General features: G+C 40.6%; 3 protein-coding genes across 4 annotated transcripts; 2 read left to right on the top strand and 1 right to left on the bottom strand.

The window, feature by feature from the left end:
- Positions 1–260: 260 nt before the first annotated feature.
- Positions 261–1,400, top strand: irgq2 (immunity-related GTPase family, q2; the record flags this gene model as incomplete). Its single annotated transcript, XM_079164823.1, has 1 exon — positions 261–1,400. The coding sequence occupies one exon, from the start codon at positions 261–263 to the stop codon at positions 1,398–1,400; it is 1,140 nt and encodes a 379-aa protein (XP_079020949.1).
- Positions 1,401–1,866: 466 nt separating this feature from the next.
- On the top strand, positions 1,867–11,134 carry LOC306699973 (B-cell receptor CD22). Of its 2 annotated transcripts, XM_079164821.1 has the most exons (17): positions 1,867–1,909; positions 2,856–2,930; positions 3,044–3,442; positions 4,051–4,320; positions 4,897–5,151; positions 5,382–5,648; positions 5,772–6,071; positions 6,503–6,796; positions 6,986–7,255; positions 8,303–8,566; positions 8,678–8,756; positions 8,846–8,909; positions 9,007–9,146; positions 9,356–9,413; positions 9,850–9,944; positions 10,044–10,119; positions 10,492–11,134. In XM_079164821.1, exons 2-17 carry the CDS (start codon positions 2,882–2,884, stop codon positions 10,693–10,695), a joined length of 3,084 nt encoding a protein of 1,027 aa, XP_079020947.1. In that variant the 5' UTR covers positions 1,867–1,909; positions 2,856–2,881; the 3' UTR covers positions 10,696–11,134. The 2 variants fall into 2 exon arrangements, with proteins under 2 accessions (XP_079020947.1, XP_079020948.1); XM_079164822.1 differs by lacking the exon at positions 1,867–1,909 and having other exon boundaries at positions 2,183–2,930.
- Positions 11,135–11,617: 483 nt separating this feature from the next.
- Positions 11,618–16,295, bottom strand: LOC306699714 (myelin-associated glycoprotein-like; the record flags this gene model as incomplete). The annotated part of the gene is made up of 10 exons (XM_079164435.1): positions 11,618–11,908; positions 12,535–12,604; positions 12,849–12,939; positions 13,043–13,339; positions 13,438–13,704; positions 14,522–14,782; positions 14,871–15,128; positions 15,378–15,674; positions 15,775–16,140; positions 16,250–16,295. 10 exons carry the CDS (start codon positions 16,293–16,295, stop codon positions 11,618–11,620), a joined length of 2,244 nt encoding a protein of 747 aa, XP_079020561.1.
- Positions 16,296–16,796: the final 501 nt, after the last annotated feature.

Raw genomic sequence — 16,796 nt, 5'->3', positions numbered from 1 at the left:
GTGTTTCTTTTTTTATTGTTTCTTATTTAACCAGTGGTGAATAAGCAGGTTTCCAGTTACACGAGAAATACAATAAGCTTTAAGATTTATTCTAGGATTATGTTGCAAAGTACCATTTGAAAAGTTGCCACTTTTATCTATTTTTATTGATATGTTAGATGTCATCATGTCTATTGTTACACTTACCAGTGTGGTAAAGTCAATCAGTTTTAATGCTTTGTTTGTCACAGTATATTATCAATCTCTGTCTTTCCACAGAAATGGCTGATGTTTTCAGAAGCCTGAACCTCCTTGAGACCCTCAAAGAGTCCATAGAGCACAATAAGTTATCAGATGTCAAGGATGCAGTGGAAGATCTCCTGATCAGCCGGATCAACTTAGCTGTGATAGGGGACCGTGGGGATGAAAAGGCCACCTTCATAAACTCCCTACGTGGCCTCAGTTCGGGGGACGATGGAGCAGCGCCGTCTCAATCCCCCGTTGCCCCGGATGAGGTGGCAGGCTACCCGAGCCCTAAACACCCTGACTTTCGCCTGTGGGATCTGCCACCTGTTCCATCCACCTCTCCATTTGAACCCAACGGATACATGGACAGAGTTAAGTTCGCCCGCTACAACGCCGTCTTCATCACGTTCAACCAGGCGCCCCAAACCAACAGCGTGGCGGTGTTTCTCGAGGCCCGGTCACAACAGCGACAAACAGTGTACTTTATTCTCTTAGCTTCAGAAAAAGGCACCGAAACAAACCTAGAAGAAAAGAGGAAAGCCAGTTTAGAAGCGCTGACATCACAGGGTGTGGCACTGCCTAAAGTCTACCTGGTGCGACCCTCCACCTTGGAGAAGTTTGACTTCCCCGGCCTGTTGGAGGACATGGGAATAGACCTTCCAGAGATCCGAGCCCACGCACTTCTCTTGGCTCTCCCGACGCTTACCTCCACCCTGGTCACCCAGAAAAAGGAGGCATTCAAAGCACTAGTATGGGCAGCTGCCTCGCTATCTGGCGGGGTGTCAGCTATCCCCGTTCCCTTTGTGGCCTCCATGGTGGACTCAAGTGTAGCAGTGCGGATTCTAAGCAAAGCACAATTATCTCTGTGCCTGGATGATGAATCGGTCGAGCGACTGGCCCGACAGCGAGGAATGGAACCGGCGGGACTTAAAGTGCTGCGGACCTGTGTTCTGTCAGTGGAGGTCACTAAAGGGGAAGTGAAAAGGCGTCTGGCGGCGGCAGAAAAGGACTTGGCCACGGTTTCGTCGAAGCTGGTGGAGATGGCGATGCCCAGACATGCCCGTTCTGCCAGCCGCTCCTTCACTGCCATGCTGCAAGCTTTAAACGGCGCCATCGACGAAATGGCGGCTGATGCCGAGAAGATTGTGGCTGCTGCATTTAGGGAGGGGAAGTGAAGTCTGTTGTTTTTGTCTTTGTGTAAGGTTTCCTGTTTATGTGTGGTTTCCCTTTACTTTAATGTTTGCAATATGAGAAACGCACCATTTACACAGTACTTCAGAACACTTTTGAAAAGTTTTCACTCTTTTTGATGAGCTTGAAGTACTAAAGGACATTGTTAATAGTGTGTAAGCATGCATCCTACAGATAGATGTCAAATACTGTAAGTGCTGATCAGTGCCAGTAATAGAGTTGGCCCTCCCTGAACCGTAACTTTCACTATTAAAAAAAAAAGCATTAAAGAGGAAGTGAGAGGAAGATGCATGCAGCAGGCAAGTGTAAGGAGAAAATACTACAATATTTTCATCAGTACAACTATAAAAGATGGTGTTCTCTGGCTTGCATGATGGGGTATGCAAATTTTACAAGAGTTTAGGTCAACTGTGAAAACTTCCTTTTCTTAATCTTATTCTTACTGTAGGAGGGATGGTGTGTGCTACAGAGTGCTTTAAGTGGATCATCTGAGGTAAGAACAAGCTTATTTTTACATCTTTCTGTCCAAAATATTTCCTTTATTTGACTATAATATAACAGAAAATCGTCATCTATGTCTGTGAAGGTTTATTTCAATCATCAAGGTGGTACGATGTCTGTGTCTTGAGAGAGTTGAGTTATGATTTTGAAGTATTTTTTTTTTTCATTGAATGGGAAAATGTATTAAGTTATCAGTGATTTGGATTCAACTTTCTCCAGCAAATTACCTTCTTGCTGTATGCACAAGCATACAGTGGCATGTGTAAGTGGAGTATTTACTGTATATGAAGCCTTTAAAACACTGTGTACATATTTGGGGAGATAAATAACTTTGTAAAATAAATTAATTGTACTGTTTGCTCTCTAAGTGTATTATGGGTCTTCTTTAAATGTACGCCTGGTGAAGCAGAAAAGAAAGTGTTTGAAACAAACAGCTGATGTCAAATATCATTGACATTCCTCCAAGTCCTATTTCAGGTTTGAAAGAAAAAAGAAACTGAACCAGTAAACCATTCAAATGTAATGTTTGGCTTCTGATGTATCAAGTCACAATAATTGCAACTACGCTGGGAATCACAACAACATGGAGCCTTAATATTTTGCCTAATATCATTTTTTTTCTTACTCAAACATAATGATATTTTGCAAGTTATGAAAGATAAGATCGCTTTTATGTTTGCACTGCTGGAGGATTCCCAACAATCTTGAAATGAGGAAGAAAACGCAGAACACTCAAACAACTTGAAAAATGAAAAGAAAAAAAAGAGGAAGAAGAAGAAGAGAGAGAAGCTGATTTGCATTGAATAAATAACTAAAAACCTAGCCTTGATACTTGGTATCAAGGCTACTTTACAGAGTAAAAAAGAAGAAGCAGCTCTATGGCGTTACGATGATACAATAATGTACACAAACTTCTTTGTTTTGTTTTTGTGTTTCAGATATCAAGCTTTAGTGCCACACAACGATGAATGCTCAGACAGTCGGGTGGTTGGTATTTCTGGCAATAATAAAAAGTAGGAATTGTATTACTCCACTGTGATAACAATGTATACTTTAAGAAGATTTGTATTAAATAATGTAAGTCACTTACTTTATGACTTTTCCACTTGTGTTTTCACCATCACAGATTTTTCTTCTGGCCAAAAAACCTTCTTCACACTCGATGGCACTCCCCTGAAAGCTAAAGAGGGGTCCTGCATTGAAATCAAATGCAGAGTCACTTATAGCATGAATGCTGTTGATGCATACTGGTTTTGGATAAAGGATGGACATTGGGATAAAGAAGTTTTGACTGGCACTGTCATTTACAGCACGAATAACACAAAACGTCCTGTCAGTGCAGGCTTTGCAGACAGAGTGAAATATATCGGTTCTCCATCTTCAAGTTGGAGCGATTATCTTGCAACCACACAAAAGTGCGGTATTTCAATCTGCGATCTGAAAAAAACTGACAATGGAAACTATTCTTTCAGATTTGTTGGAAATGAAAAGTGGCATACCAAACCAGTGAGGCTAGAAGTTGAAGGTAATACTGAATACTGGAAGATGTTTTCAGAAAATGGATAGCAATGAATGAGTTATTCAAATATTAAAAGATGAGCTGGTCTGGAGGCAGAAATGATTGATTTGGTTGAGTTGAGATTCAGTAATATGATCAATGTTTAAAAAAAAAAAGTCAAGAATACATTTTCTATATTTTGAGACCAATAATTATAGAGTTAAAAGTCCTTCTGCTGCAGGATTAAAGTCTTGATTACATGAAAAACAAGTCACACATTCAAAAACATATTTACAATTTTACAAGAAACCAGTCATATTTCAAGAATTGAAAAAAGATTGTTTGTGAAAACAGTTACAGGATGTCAAAACATTTTGAAAGAGTCATGATGTCATAGTGTAAACAATTTCAAAAATATAAAAGAATCAGAATGGGGCCAGCTCTCCCTCCTCCTCCTGTATGTCAGTGGGCCTTAGTAATGATGCAATGATAGATGATATGATACATGTATCTACGGGCATAATGAGTGTTATAATATGTATTTGTACTGAATTAATCATAGTTTACTAACACTGGCTATTCTGTGTATTCACTGTGATATTTCTGCTGATATTGCCTCATTTATATATTTTCAGAGAATCCGTGCCTGATCACTTTTCAGAAACCGGCTGTCGTAAAAGAATATGAGACTATAACCCTCACATGCTCCACTTTGAGTTCATGTCTTCCACAAATTGGAGGTTTGTCTCCAACTCAGCTCTCAGCGGCTCGACACAATAATGAAAACCAGAAAAGAACCACAGTCAGTTTTACTGTCAACTGGCAGGATGATGGGAAGACGTTTTCATGCCAGACAGATGACACAGACAGATATTTGATTCGCAATATCAGTTTAACTGTTGAATGTAAGTTGACGAATGGAGTCTATTGATGTCTTGTCTATCGTTACCGGTGATGGACGGTAACTTAGATAAAACGTTATTGATCCTTTGGTGAAATTCACAAGTAACCCAGCTGAATATACAGTAAAAAGAATAAGCCCCACCTTTATCAGCTGCAACTTTAAAGTGATGTACAGATTAATGCATCATTCATTTTGATTCAATATAATATGCATATTCTGAAATTGACCATTCTGCACATTGACTGCTTTTTGTACTTTATATACATTTTGATGCTAATACTTTTGTAGGCCTACTTTCACTTAAGTATAAAAAGTGCTACTTTTAAATGTTCCTTCCTTTAGGATCAGAATTAGATCGCAGAATTACTCTGTCTTGAGGTTTTCAGCAATAATATTAAGATATAAAAACATTTTTGGCAGCCGATTGCACTTGCATGCACCTTTACATTTTGTATCTGAGAAGGATATATATACTCCGGCTCTATTGTTATTCATATTTCATTTCTGTAAACAATCCACCCAATCTTGCTGAGTGTTGACTGATTTCTCCTGACTTGTTTTGAATGTGTTTACACAGATGCTCCCAAAGACGCATCGGCTAAAATAAGCCCTGAAAACGTTGTGGAAGGACGTACTGTGACTCTCATTTGCTCCGCCAAAGGACATCCAGAACCAAACTTTACGTGGTTCAAAAATAAAAAGGAAGTAATTGGAACAGGGGCAGTATGGAATATCGCATCCATTACAGAGTCACAGAATGGAGAATACCATTGTGAAGCTCAAAACAAACAGGGGGAAAGAGAATCAAATCCAGTCATTATTAACGTGAAATGTGAGTATTTCTTATGTTTTCCTTAATTTTCCTTAATTCCTTGTGCTTCTGATTCTCAGTAGTTTTAACTCTTCTAATACTACTCTACGTTTTGGACATTTTCCTAAGGTATTTAAAAAAAGAAAAGTAAAATCGTGAACGATAATTATTAAGTTGATGTACATTACAGATATCTTTGAGGATTCTCATTGTGATTCAGCCTCAAGAAATAATGAAGTCTTCTGTTTCAGATGTTCCTGAAGTTGAGGTGAAGTCATCTGCTTCCATAGTTAGACAAGGAAATACAATGACTTTGACATGTAATGTGAAGAGAAGCAAACCACAACCACAACCTCACAATTATGATTGGTTTAAAGATTGGAAAGCTGTTGCTCAGAAGCACACGCAGCAGTATGTTGTTGAGAGAATCGAGCCCGAGGACAGAGGCTCCTACACATGTAAAGCCACTAACACTGTGGGAACTGGAGTATCAGTGCCATTTCAAATTAAAGTTGAATGTAAGTTTCACAGCTCCTTGTGCTGCATGTGTGTCAGAGAGTTGATCGTGACAGAGAAAAGGAAATAAATCCACAGACTGTATCACCACAGAAAGCATGCTAACAGTTAACTCTTTCTTTCAGACGGCCCGAGGAAGCCAACCATTACCATCAGTAAAAATGATAAAAGTGTGGGAGTTGGTAACTCTTTTACATTCTCTTGTAAAACTGACGCCAATCCTGCGCCGTCTAGGTACTCCTGGTACCGATACAACAAGAACAACAAACAGATTGACTCCTCACAGTGGAAGTCCACGACAACTAAAAATGAACAACTACACCTGGGCACAGTAAAAAGAACAGATGACGCTTGTTACATGTGCAATGCAACCAACATCATCAATACAGGGGACGATAGTGAGCCAGTGTGCATAGACGTACTCTGTAAGTAATTATGTAATGCTGACTATGTTCTGTGATATTTAAGTATGTTTTTTAAATTTCTACATCAAGTTTAATCATTAGAAAATCAGCATTTACACCTGATTGATTCAAACAATCTAAACAAATAGAAAAACAAAACAGATATAACTTGATTAGTGGACTTTAGAGATGCTGGTTGGCCATCTTTGTTACCTTTGCTACAGAGCAAGGCTAGCTGTTTGAATCTGTTCCCAGGCTTTGTGCTAAGCTAAGCTAAATTTCCGATAGTTGTGGCCCTATTCAACAGACAGACATGAGTGCATAACCTGAAATTTTAAACTCTTCACTGCTCTTTAGACATAAGTTGACCTCCTCTTCATGGACTGCTGCTATAATATGTTAAACAATGAATGAATCCTCCTGAAAATCTTACAGCTGCTTTCTCTCTACAGATGCTCCCACCGAGCCCACGCTGTCGATGGATACTGAGGTCAGGGAGGGTCAGCTCATCACCATCGGATGCACTGTTGAAAGCTTCCCACCCTCGATGCTTACTTTGAAATGGACTTCCGAATCAAATCATCAGTCTTCACAATTGCATGTCACTCAACCTGATAATGATCAGCCCCCCAACACTCTCAAGCATGCATTTAATGTAACTTCAACCCACACAGGCCTTTACACCTGTACTGCCACAAACAGCGAAAGTTCAAAGACAAGCAAGCAGAGGAAGTTGGTGGTGGAATGTGAGTAATTCAGTAGTGCTACATTGTCTCTTTGCTGATCAAACAAATCATCAAAACCAAATATTTTCATAAAGTTATAATCATTCAATCTCAGTATGAAAAGAAAAACAACTTGATTTCATGGTAATAACTATGCCGTCCATTATACCGGACTCACTTCTTTTTTACGATCTTTTTTGGTAAATGCAGATTGTCCCAAAGACGTGACCGTAAAAGCTCAGCCTGCCCTTGTTGTGGTCGAGAACATGCCGTTGACTCTAGATTGCAGCGCTCGGTCCCACCCACCTGTGACCTCTGTCACCTGGATGAAGATGACTGACGGCAAGAGTAAAATCCTCCAGAAGACGGGAACCTTCATTCTAAACTCTGTCAGTCCGTCCGACAGCGGACTGTACATCTGTGAAGCCAGTAATGTCATCGGAACTGGAGCCTCAAAGCAAACTGAGGTTACAGTCCAGTGTGAGTAGACTGATGCATTCAGGATGGTGCAAAGACACACTAGGAGATACAAGACGTTATTGTAAATATTGTGAATACAGATTGGGCTGAGCGCAAAAAGATAATGTAGTGGGTCCTTAGATTGGATTAGATTTTCTATAACCCTCAAACTAGATGGAATATGACACAGAAAATACACACAACCATTTTAATTTAAGTTTCAGACACAAAGCAGAACATGTGAATTAAGCTGTCTGTTACTGTAGGGATGTAAGCCAATTTCACACAGATGTATAAAAATATGGAAATTGTTTTAAAGATTGATGTTTGAGGTATCTTGTAGAGTTTTCTTGTAAACAAAGCTACGTTTACATTCAGTGTCTCTCCCCAAAACACACTGTGAATCCACACATTCTCGTAAACGTGTTGAATTCTCCATCATTTTGAAAGTCACTGTTTAGATCCACATTGGCTCCCTTTTTCTAGCGCATTGTTACATATTTTGGTGCGCTATCAGCTTCACGGTCACTGAAAAAACCTGGAACCTGGCAGGAAAGTGCACCGCAAAAACATTGCTCCATAGCGCTATTAGATTTTTTTTTTAAAACTCTGAGGGCACCGTTTAATGTGATGTAGAGAATTGCTGTTGGTTGACACATTTCTTTAAATCACATGTCTGGCCTCAAAACCCCCCAAGTAAAAATAACAAGCACAACAGTTTTTTTTTAATTATAGCGTTCTATTTATTCAATTGCAGAAAAATGTAAACAATTGAAATTTTACTATAAGTACATCTAAAGCCACTCTTTTGAGGATTTGTAGGTTTTGAGGATTTGAGGTTACAGCATCTTTCAGTTGTTCTTGTGGCATATGTTAAATGGTGTGGGCGGTTCATTGCTTTGCCACAGTGTCTTTTTAAAAAACACCACTGGGGGATGCCAAAAAGACATTTTCTAACTCTACACACAGAAGCTTTCGATTGTTTTTTAATTTGTGCCGTCGTTGCTGTATGATCTATGAACACTTAGATATTGAGTAAATCATTTTATCCTAAATTTCCCTGCTTAGATGCTCCAAAGCACACAAAGATCACAACAGTAGCAGAGCCTCAGCAGCCTGACGGGACGAGTTCTGTGACGCTGAGCTGCAGCAGTCAGAGCGAGCCCCCAGTCACACAATATTCATGGCATAAGATGAAGGCTGAGGGAAGGGATGAAAAGGTGTCTCACCATCAGAACTACACAGTGTATTCAGACCAACCGGGAGCCTACTACTGCATCGCAAAAAATGAAATAAATCAAAGAGCGTCTGAGCCAGTCCGTCTGTTTGAACGTGAGTGAATTTCACGGCCGTGTGTCTTCATCTGACTAAATCACAGCTGTTTAAAACTTTACTTCTTTTTCACACATCTGTGTCTACTGATGCTTTCTTTTCTAACGACAGGAAACGTAATGAAGACCCTGTTCATCATCCTCTTTGTTATTATTGTGCTCATCATTTTCTTGATTGCCGTCGTCTACAGGTAAAGTATGAAAACAAATACATTTCACAGATGATTTGGCATGTGTAAATGGTGTATACAACCACCATCATGTCCCTCTATGTTTTCAGACACAAGAGGAAGAAATTAGAGCAACAAGGAGCTACAAACACCCTGCCCTGTTTTGGTTTTCTGGTGATGACTCATTTGTGCAATTCTTTCTACTTTTTTATCGAACGGATCCAGAAAAAACTGACCCTCTTTGTTTGTGTGTCGGTGTACAACAATTCAGGGTTGGTGGAATGGCGCCGGGGGGAGGAATCGGGTGAGCGGCCCCCGTATGGTAGAGCCTTTCAGGAGCAGAGATGACCTCTTGCCAGACCAGACGCACCGTCCCAATGCCCAACGATGCCAGCCTCGTCCAGACAGCACGTAAGACAGCAGCCACACACACACACACTGTCCCCACTCAGGACAAGGCACACTCTGTGGGACAGAGAGTTGGATGCTGCTGCTCATGCTGCAGTCAAAGCATCCATTTAATTAAGAACCTTCAGACACAAATGGCACAATGACAGTCTTCCCTGTCATTTATTATGAGTATGCATGTTTTTATTCCTGTCGCCATTGTTGTTCTACAGGCCTGCATCCAACATCAACAGCGTTTACTGTACTGTGAATCTGCCCTCCGGACAACAAGTGAGTCAAGCAATTTAAAATTCCACAAAAAACAATACATGAAAGCAGTTGCATATGGAAGAATTTACTAAAAAACTATACTAATACTAAGACTGCATTTAGCATTTTTATAGCATCCATACAATATCAGTTAGACACATAAAACACAAATATTAGTGTTAGCAAAACCACGATGCAAACATCTGCATTGGCCGTTGTTGTTTGTGTAGCTCTATTTTAGAGAGCCGGATGTGTCTTTCAATGATCAAGCTGAAGTTGCTTTGCCCGCTGTGCTGGAGCTCTGTCCTCACTGGTTTTCAGAACAGAAAGCATTCAGCATTCAGTATTGTGGAGCAATGAATGACCAGAGGACCTACAGCTTGCTCTTCAAGGCATGAATTAACCCATTCATTCGTTACAGTACATTCACTGATGTCTTCTGTCTGTCTCCGCTCAGGGTCGTCCTGCACAAAAAATAATCAGACAGCAAGGTGGACACACACAGGACGATTCTCTCAACTACGCTTCTTTAGACTTTGGAAATAAGCAAAAGTGAGAATATGTTTTTTATTTAAGACACAACAAGAAGAACAAGAACTGTATTAATACATGGCGAATATATGTAATATATGATGGTATTTGTTATTCTAGAAACAAAATTCTTCGTCCGGCAAAGGCGGAAGATGATGTGTATGCTAAGGTGTCCAAGCAAAAGCCTCCTAAAAAGGTCAGAAACCTATGAACCAAATACTTATTATGTGTTATCATGGCAATAATGTCTAAATCATGTTGATGGTTGATCTATTTTGTGCTTGCTCTTATAATAAATTAGAGGAATGCTACTTTTCAAAATCTAGAAAAGAAGAAGTATGTCCTGTATATCACATCGGTGTGTCCACAACACTGTTGCAAAGAAGATGTTTCCTGTTTTAATTTAATTAATTCCCTAAAAAAACAATCACTTAAGCAAGGAAAACATCTTCCAGTCCTCACAAGCATTACATGTGTGTTGATATGAATTTTTGCTGGCATAAAATCCAGATACTATAAGAAGTTATGACACAAATGATCTGGGTGACAATCTCTGTTATTCTCCTAGAATGAAGAAAGGCCGGACTACGAGAACGCCAGCGCAGCCAGAGCTCCAAATCCAATAAACTATGACACAGACACCAGTGAGGATGAAGTAGAGATCAATTATTCACAGGTGAGCTTCAAGGCAAAGCCTGGACATCAGCGAGCCGTCAGAGACTCCAGCAGCTCTGATGAAGATGAGACACAGTACTCTGAGGTCAAAATTTGAGATAGTTGAGATACTTTAGAGGTACAGCCAATCGATGAATAAGGGTTTTATCACTCTACTCTGATGTTCTGTAAGTGACCAATGTTTGAGCTTAATCCAAACCTATGGCACCTAAATTATGACTATAAAACAGTATGCATGGGCAATGAACATATTTGTAAAGTGTATTGATATTACTATGACATTTGTGGACAGTACAAGATGACGTGGCTTTAATGTTGTAATGTTGTGCAGCAGTTCCTTTACTGAGGCGTGTTTCCAAAATATGCATTTTGAAACAATGCACCACATGCATAATGCCCCATTTCATAACACGCTTTGAATTATTCAGCTCTTGTATAACTGCCAACTTAATAGCTTCTTCTTTTTACAATCAAGCTCAAACATATGTATGTATTTTAAGAGAAAACAAATGCAAAGTGATTAATAAAAAACGTGTGACATACTCAGTGGTGACATCTTCACTCTGCACAAAGGTTTTAGATAAAAACAACAGAACTGTGAGACAAGAGTTACAATTAGAATATGAAATACAAACAGTAACATGATAAACGTGGCAGCATTCATCAATAGTATTGAATCACACAGAAGAATAAAGGTCATAAGTTTAAAGGAAACATTTACTGTTATGGTTGATTGTGGGGTAACTACCTACTAAATTAAGTTCATTTCACGGTGATTTTGTTTTGTAAAGAGAAACAAGAAAAAGAGTTACAGTGACACAAGTTGAGATCTAAACTTGAAGCCACAAGTGTGTGGCATTACTCATTTAAATAAAGTCGTCTGCAGTAGTTTCTACCTCCACAGCTGCAGACCGAGCTCTCCTGACATGGTAGAGTCCTGTAGCTGTTTGAAGACCAGAATTCTTTGTTCCTGGATATCATTTCCTTTAAAGTTAAGCCATAACCCTTTCACTGACCGATCATATGAGACCATCAGTGTCTTTCCCTTTTCCCAAATAGGTGTCAGCAACTGTCTCTTCTTCCTTTGCGTCTCCTTCATTGCTTCCTCTGGAGTGCAGACGGATCTCAGCATACTCATCCGTCTTGGAGGCCAGGCCTCTGATCTCGCCTTCCCCAAGCTTCCCCTCTGACATAGCCTGGAGCTCAGCAAAGTCCACATTGGTGTAGTGAACAGTATCTTCCGCAACTGTTCCTTCCTCTTCCAGAATGGCTTTATTGTCATAAATCACATCCACTTTTGATGAGTTGGTCTACAAGAAAACAAGAGATGTACTTTAGTAATGGAGACGAGAAGAGACAGTAATTCTCTTTACACACTTAGGCCCAATTAGATTGCATCCCCTTCATTTAAGTCAACATTTCATCTTTATATCTTTTAAGTAAGACTGAACAATACACCCGAGAGTCGGCTAGATTTTGTTCACAGTATAATAAACTTTTTATGACTTTTTTTTTTTATGGCATTTTTTAATGACAGACATTCTATGGCATACTATACTATGCAAATACTATGGCATTTTTATGGCATATATTTCATTTTTATGGCATACTATTATTACATGTTTATAACATACTGTACTATGCAATTTTAATGACATAGTACATGATGACATTTTTGTGGCATACTATGCTTTAACATTCATATGACATTTTGTATAACATACTATACTATGAATTTTTATTATGGTTTCACAGCGTACTATATACTCTGACTTTTTAATGATATTCATGACATACAGAGAAGAAACTATCATTCAACTGCAGGTTTATTTCCTGAAATCTTTGACTGGTACTTTAAATAGTGGATGTGTGAAGGTTCCTGTTTTCATGCGTCTGTATGTTTTCACCGAAATGAAACTGTAAGACGTAAACTCACCCCATTAGCAACTAAAACGTCGGAAGTGTCCACTAATCCCTTTTTTGGTGAAAGGCTTCTTTTCCTTTTCCTACAACCAACACAAAAGCAAATAGTTTATGTGCAGTAATGTACAAGTCTCCTATTTAATGGTTGTATTTAGCAATGTTCTGTGGCAGCAATGGTTGCCCACTGAACTTGAAGTCACATCGCTGACGACAACCTCAAAATGCATTTGTCTCATTTTGAAACCAGTTTCCAAAATGTCCTGTTGACAGTAAAGCATTAAGGGGGTTAGCTGCATGTCTTTTCAGTTGTGTTTTCATGCTTCTCACCTGCAAAAGAATAGCAACAGCGGGACACACACCAGCAGCATCCCCAGGGCTCCCACTGAAGATCCGATTAATAGAGACAAAGCATGGAGGCCTGCAAAGTCCCCACAAACCACATCAGTCAGTAAAACCAGAGAGAGCCAGATCATACAAAAGAAAAGCCAAATACAAATGCAACATCGTGCAGATTCCTCTACCTAGCTGAGTTTCGCTGGAGGACACGTTGAATACGAAACTGTGGGAGCCCAGTGAGTTGATGCTGAGGCAGGCTAGAGAGGGCATGCCTTCGTCCAGACGGTACAGGGTGATTAGGCTCCTCAGACCCACACTCCCAAGAGGAACTTCCTTGATTGGGATGGCGGCAGAGTGATTGACAGCCTCCCCAGCCAATTCCCAAATCAGGGAGGGAGATGGGTTCCCCTGGCTGTCGCAGGAACATCGGATCAGGGATAAAATCTTGACACAGCGTGAAGAAGGCAGAATCTCTGGAGCAACTGAGACGGAAAAAGGCAATTGGCTATTTGTACACGCTTTGTCAAACATGTTGGGAAAAGTAAAGGCTTAAAATGAACAATAGATACATAAATCTCACATGTGACATCAAAACTGGCGAGCTCTGAGTATTCAGCTCCATGGACATTCAGAGCTTCACAGTAGTACTGATCCTCCGAGAGTTTGGTCACATTGAAAGTGAAGTCTCGCTCAGAGCCCATCACCTCCTTTTCTCTTCCAGCCACTCTGAACCAGCTGATGTTAACTGCTGCTGGATTGGCGATGCTTGTGCAGGTCAGAGTAACGGAGCTGCCGTCCAGCACTGGACCAGAGGGGTCAACTGACACCGAGGTGTTCTTTGGGGGATCTGAAAAGAGAGTGTTTGTGTTAGTCATCCAAGGTTTTTGCTAGTTTAAATGGGAATACATAATCAATCCCCCCCCCCCCCCCCCCCCCCCCCCCCCCCAACAGGTTTTTGGGCTGTAAAGATTTGTAATTTCATGGTTTGATTCAGTACCTTAAGTTGGTGTCACACAATGTGATACCTTTCAGAATAAGAGTGTTGGATGATACTGAGATTATGACAATATTCACATTTTTCCTTTTGGGGCCTTTTGGAGTGAAACAAAATAGGGTTTTCTAGACCAGTTATGATGGCGGACTCAGATTTACGACATAACAAACACAACCAGATATGGTGCCAAAAACTCACATCTCTTGCAACGACAACAGCGCTGCACTGGTCAGAGTTTACGAGAACATGAACTTCAATTTGAGAAGCAGAAAGTCAAGTAAGTAAATCACCAAGTATGCAGAGAAACTCAAAGGGAGAGAGAACATTTTCATTTTCTGGAAATGACGTCTGAATAAGGACAGAAACCAAACAAAAACATCTACACATACATTTACACACTAGCACACATGTGGTCATACAACAGAGCTCAGTCATGATGGACCACTGACATAGAAAGCATTTTGAGGTTTTGTCACGCGATGCAACAATGTGTTACTGTCCACAGTCCAGACACTGTCGTGCAGCGCTCTGAGTCTTGGCTTCAGATCGTGCTCGGGTGGCCACAGCTGGATAAACAGTAGAGCCATATTCAGCATATGAACAAACTGGAAAGTTTTGTTGTTTGTCATCAGTGTAAATCAATGTCTTTACTGTGGAAAAATCAACTTACACTGAACGTCCAGCTGAGTCGGTGCTGACATTTCCTCTCCCAGCTCGTTTTTTGCCACACAGTGGTAGTCACCACTGTGGCTCGGGTCAACACTGTTTATAACCCAGCTTGATCCAGGCTCCTTATCCTCTTCGTCATCTTTGTACCAGGTGTAGTTGGTCACGGGTGGGTTCGCACGGCTCCTACAGAGCAGAGAAACAGAGCTGCCCTCCAGTATGGGACCACTGGGGTTGACGATTACTGTGGTTTCCTTGGGAGGAACTGGAAAAAAAAAGACACACAAGTATGGGTTCAGTCCATGTTGCTGGTCAATATTTGTCATCCGTGTTTCTGTTTCACTCTAACTTACATTGTACGTCTATCTGAGTGGTGGATGAGTTCTGGTTTCCATATCCGTTACTGGCTTGGCAGTAAAATTTGCAGTCCACTTCGGAGACCGTAGTTGAAAGCCTGTTCGTCGAACCCACTGCTGTCACCTGATCTCCATCCACTTTGTACCAGGTGAAACTGTCCACGGCTGGATTTGCGTTGGTGTTGCAGGTCAGGGTCACTGAGCTGCCCTCTTTCACAGGACCGGAGTAGCTGACCGATGTGTTATTTGGAGGATCTGGAAGAGAATTTTGAAAATCTAGTGAGCTTAAGACAGATTTTGTTGCCTTTCGGACAAAGCCGGGTTAGCTGTTAGACTGCTTCAAGTCTTTGTGCTAAGCTAAGCTAACCAGCCGCTTGCTGTAGCTTCATATTTAACAGATACGAGAGCGGTATCAATCTTCTCATCTAGCTCTAGACAATGAATTGAATGTGTACTTTCCATAATATACAAATATCTCACAGAAATCTAGAGAAACCTACTCACAGAGAACACGGAGGGTCAAACTTTTTTCATACAGAAGGTCACTGTTGCCAGCTTGTCGGTTGTAGAGAGCAGTGCACGAGAACCTCTGTCCATTGTGGAGGTAAGAAGCGGTGAAGTTCATAACAGAGGTCACAGATTTAGTTTCTGTGTTCTCCTCAGTGTCACCCATAGCGGGGGTCCAAGTCAGAGCTGGGGGAAGAACGGGGCAGGGAGCTACAGCCGAGCACTGCAACCTCACTGGAGCTCCTTCTTCTACCTCTAGTCTGGACGGAGTTATGGCCGGTTTAGGCATTGAACCTGAGGAGTAAAAAAAACAACAAGGAAATGGCAAGAGAGATACCAAAGGGATGTGGGGTTTGTTTACATGTGTAAGAGTAACAGGGGACATTCCACAAACTTTGGGTGGTGATAAGGACGTTCGTTGGAAAGTTGAACTTCAAATTGTTGTCACACTGCAGTCTGAAGTAATATCTGTCATAATGGTCCCACGGCAGGTTGTGGAAGACGGTGGTGCAATCCTTCTCCCGCAGGTTGCCCGTTAGGTTTCCTTGCAGGACGTTTAAGCTCGCGTGTTCTCCAGTGAGGCTGGAGTCAAACACCTGCGTTCGACTCCAGCCTCTCTTCCAAATGGCTTTACAGGAATCATCCAGGTTGTGATCCCAACCCGAGAGCAAGCTGAAAGCGCAGGGGACCATCACACAGGATCCACTTAGTCCCTCTACCGTCTGAGGCAGGAAGGCTTCAAAGTGTTGGCATAAGCTACCTGAGGTGAAGCAATAGCGACAATAAAACTATCTGCCACGGTTCACAGAAAAATAAGAATTCAAACAAGTAGCCTAGTAAATGTGCCAACAATATGTGGAAAAGCCGACCTTGGAGTAGACAGCATATGAGGAGAACCTTTCCAGCACCGGTCATGTTTCAATGTCAGGTTGATGATCCTACAGAGAGGTACAGTACTGGACACAAAGGGATATCTATTAATTTCTATTTTCCGGTTTACTATTACAATATGAATAGCCAGGGTAATGCAGAATAAATCCTGTTTTAATGGGGAAATTAGATTAGGTTATTGTCACACAAAGTAAAAGTGGTTACTAAACTATCCCTGCCTGTGAACATGTTTAACAGCACAGAAGCACTTACTTGATTATATCAATACCACAGTTTATATTTATTTCAAATAAATATTGCACATTCAGAATTTAAGAAAAATGAATTGAGTAAAATGTAGTGAACTAACAAAGGTATTTGTGGTAAAAAAAAAGAAGAATTATTTTAACATTATTACATTAACGTGTGGGACAGTTTAATATTACTGTAGCTGGAGAATAATGCACTTCTCTCCACTGATAGTTTATCAAATGAGGAGGCAAACATGAAGATGTTGACTTCTTATATATTACTACTAACATATCA

Source organism: Pholis gunnellus (genome assembly GCF_910591455.1).
Source record: "Pholis gunnellus genome assembly, chromosome: 8".
Lineage (NCBI taxonomy): Eukaryota > Metazoa > Chordata > Actinopteri > Perciformes > Pholidae > Pholis > Pholis gunnellus.
Note: the sequence above shows the minus strand (reverse complement) of the source record. Positions and strands in the feature narration are given on the sequence as shown.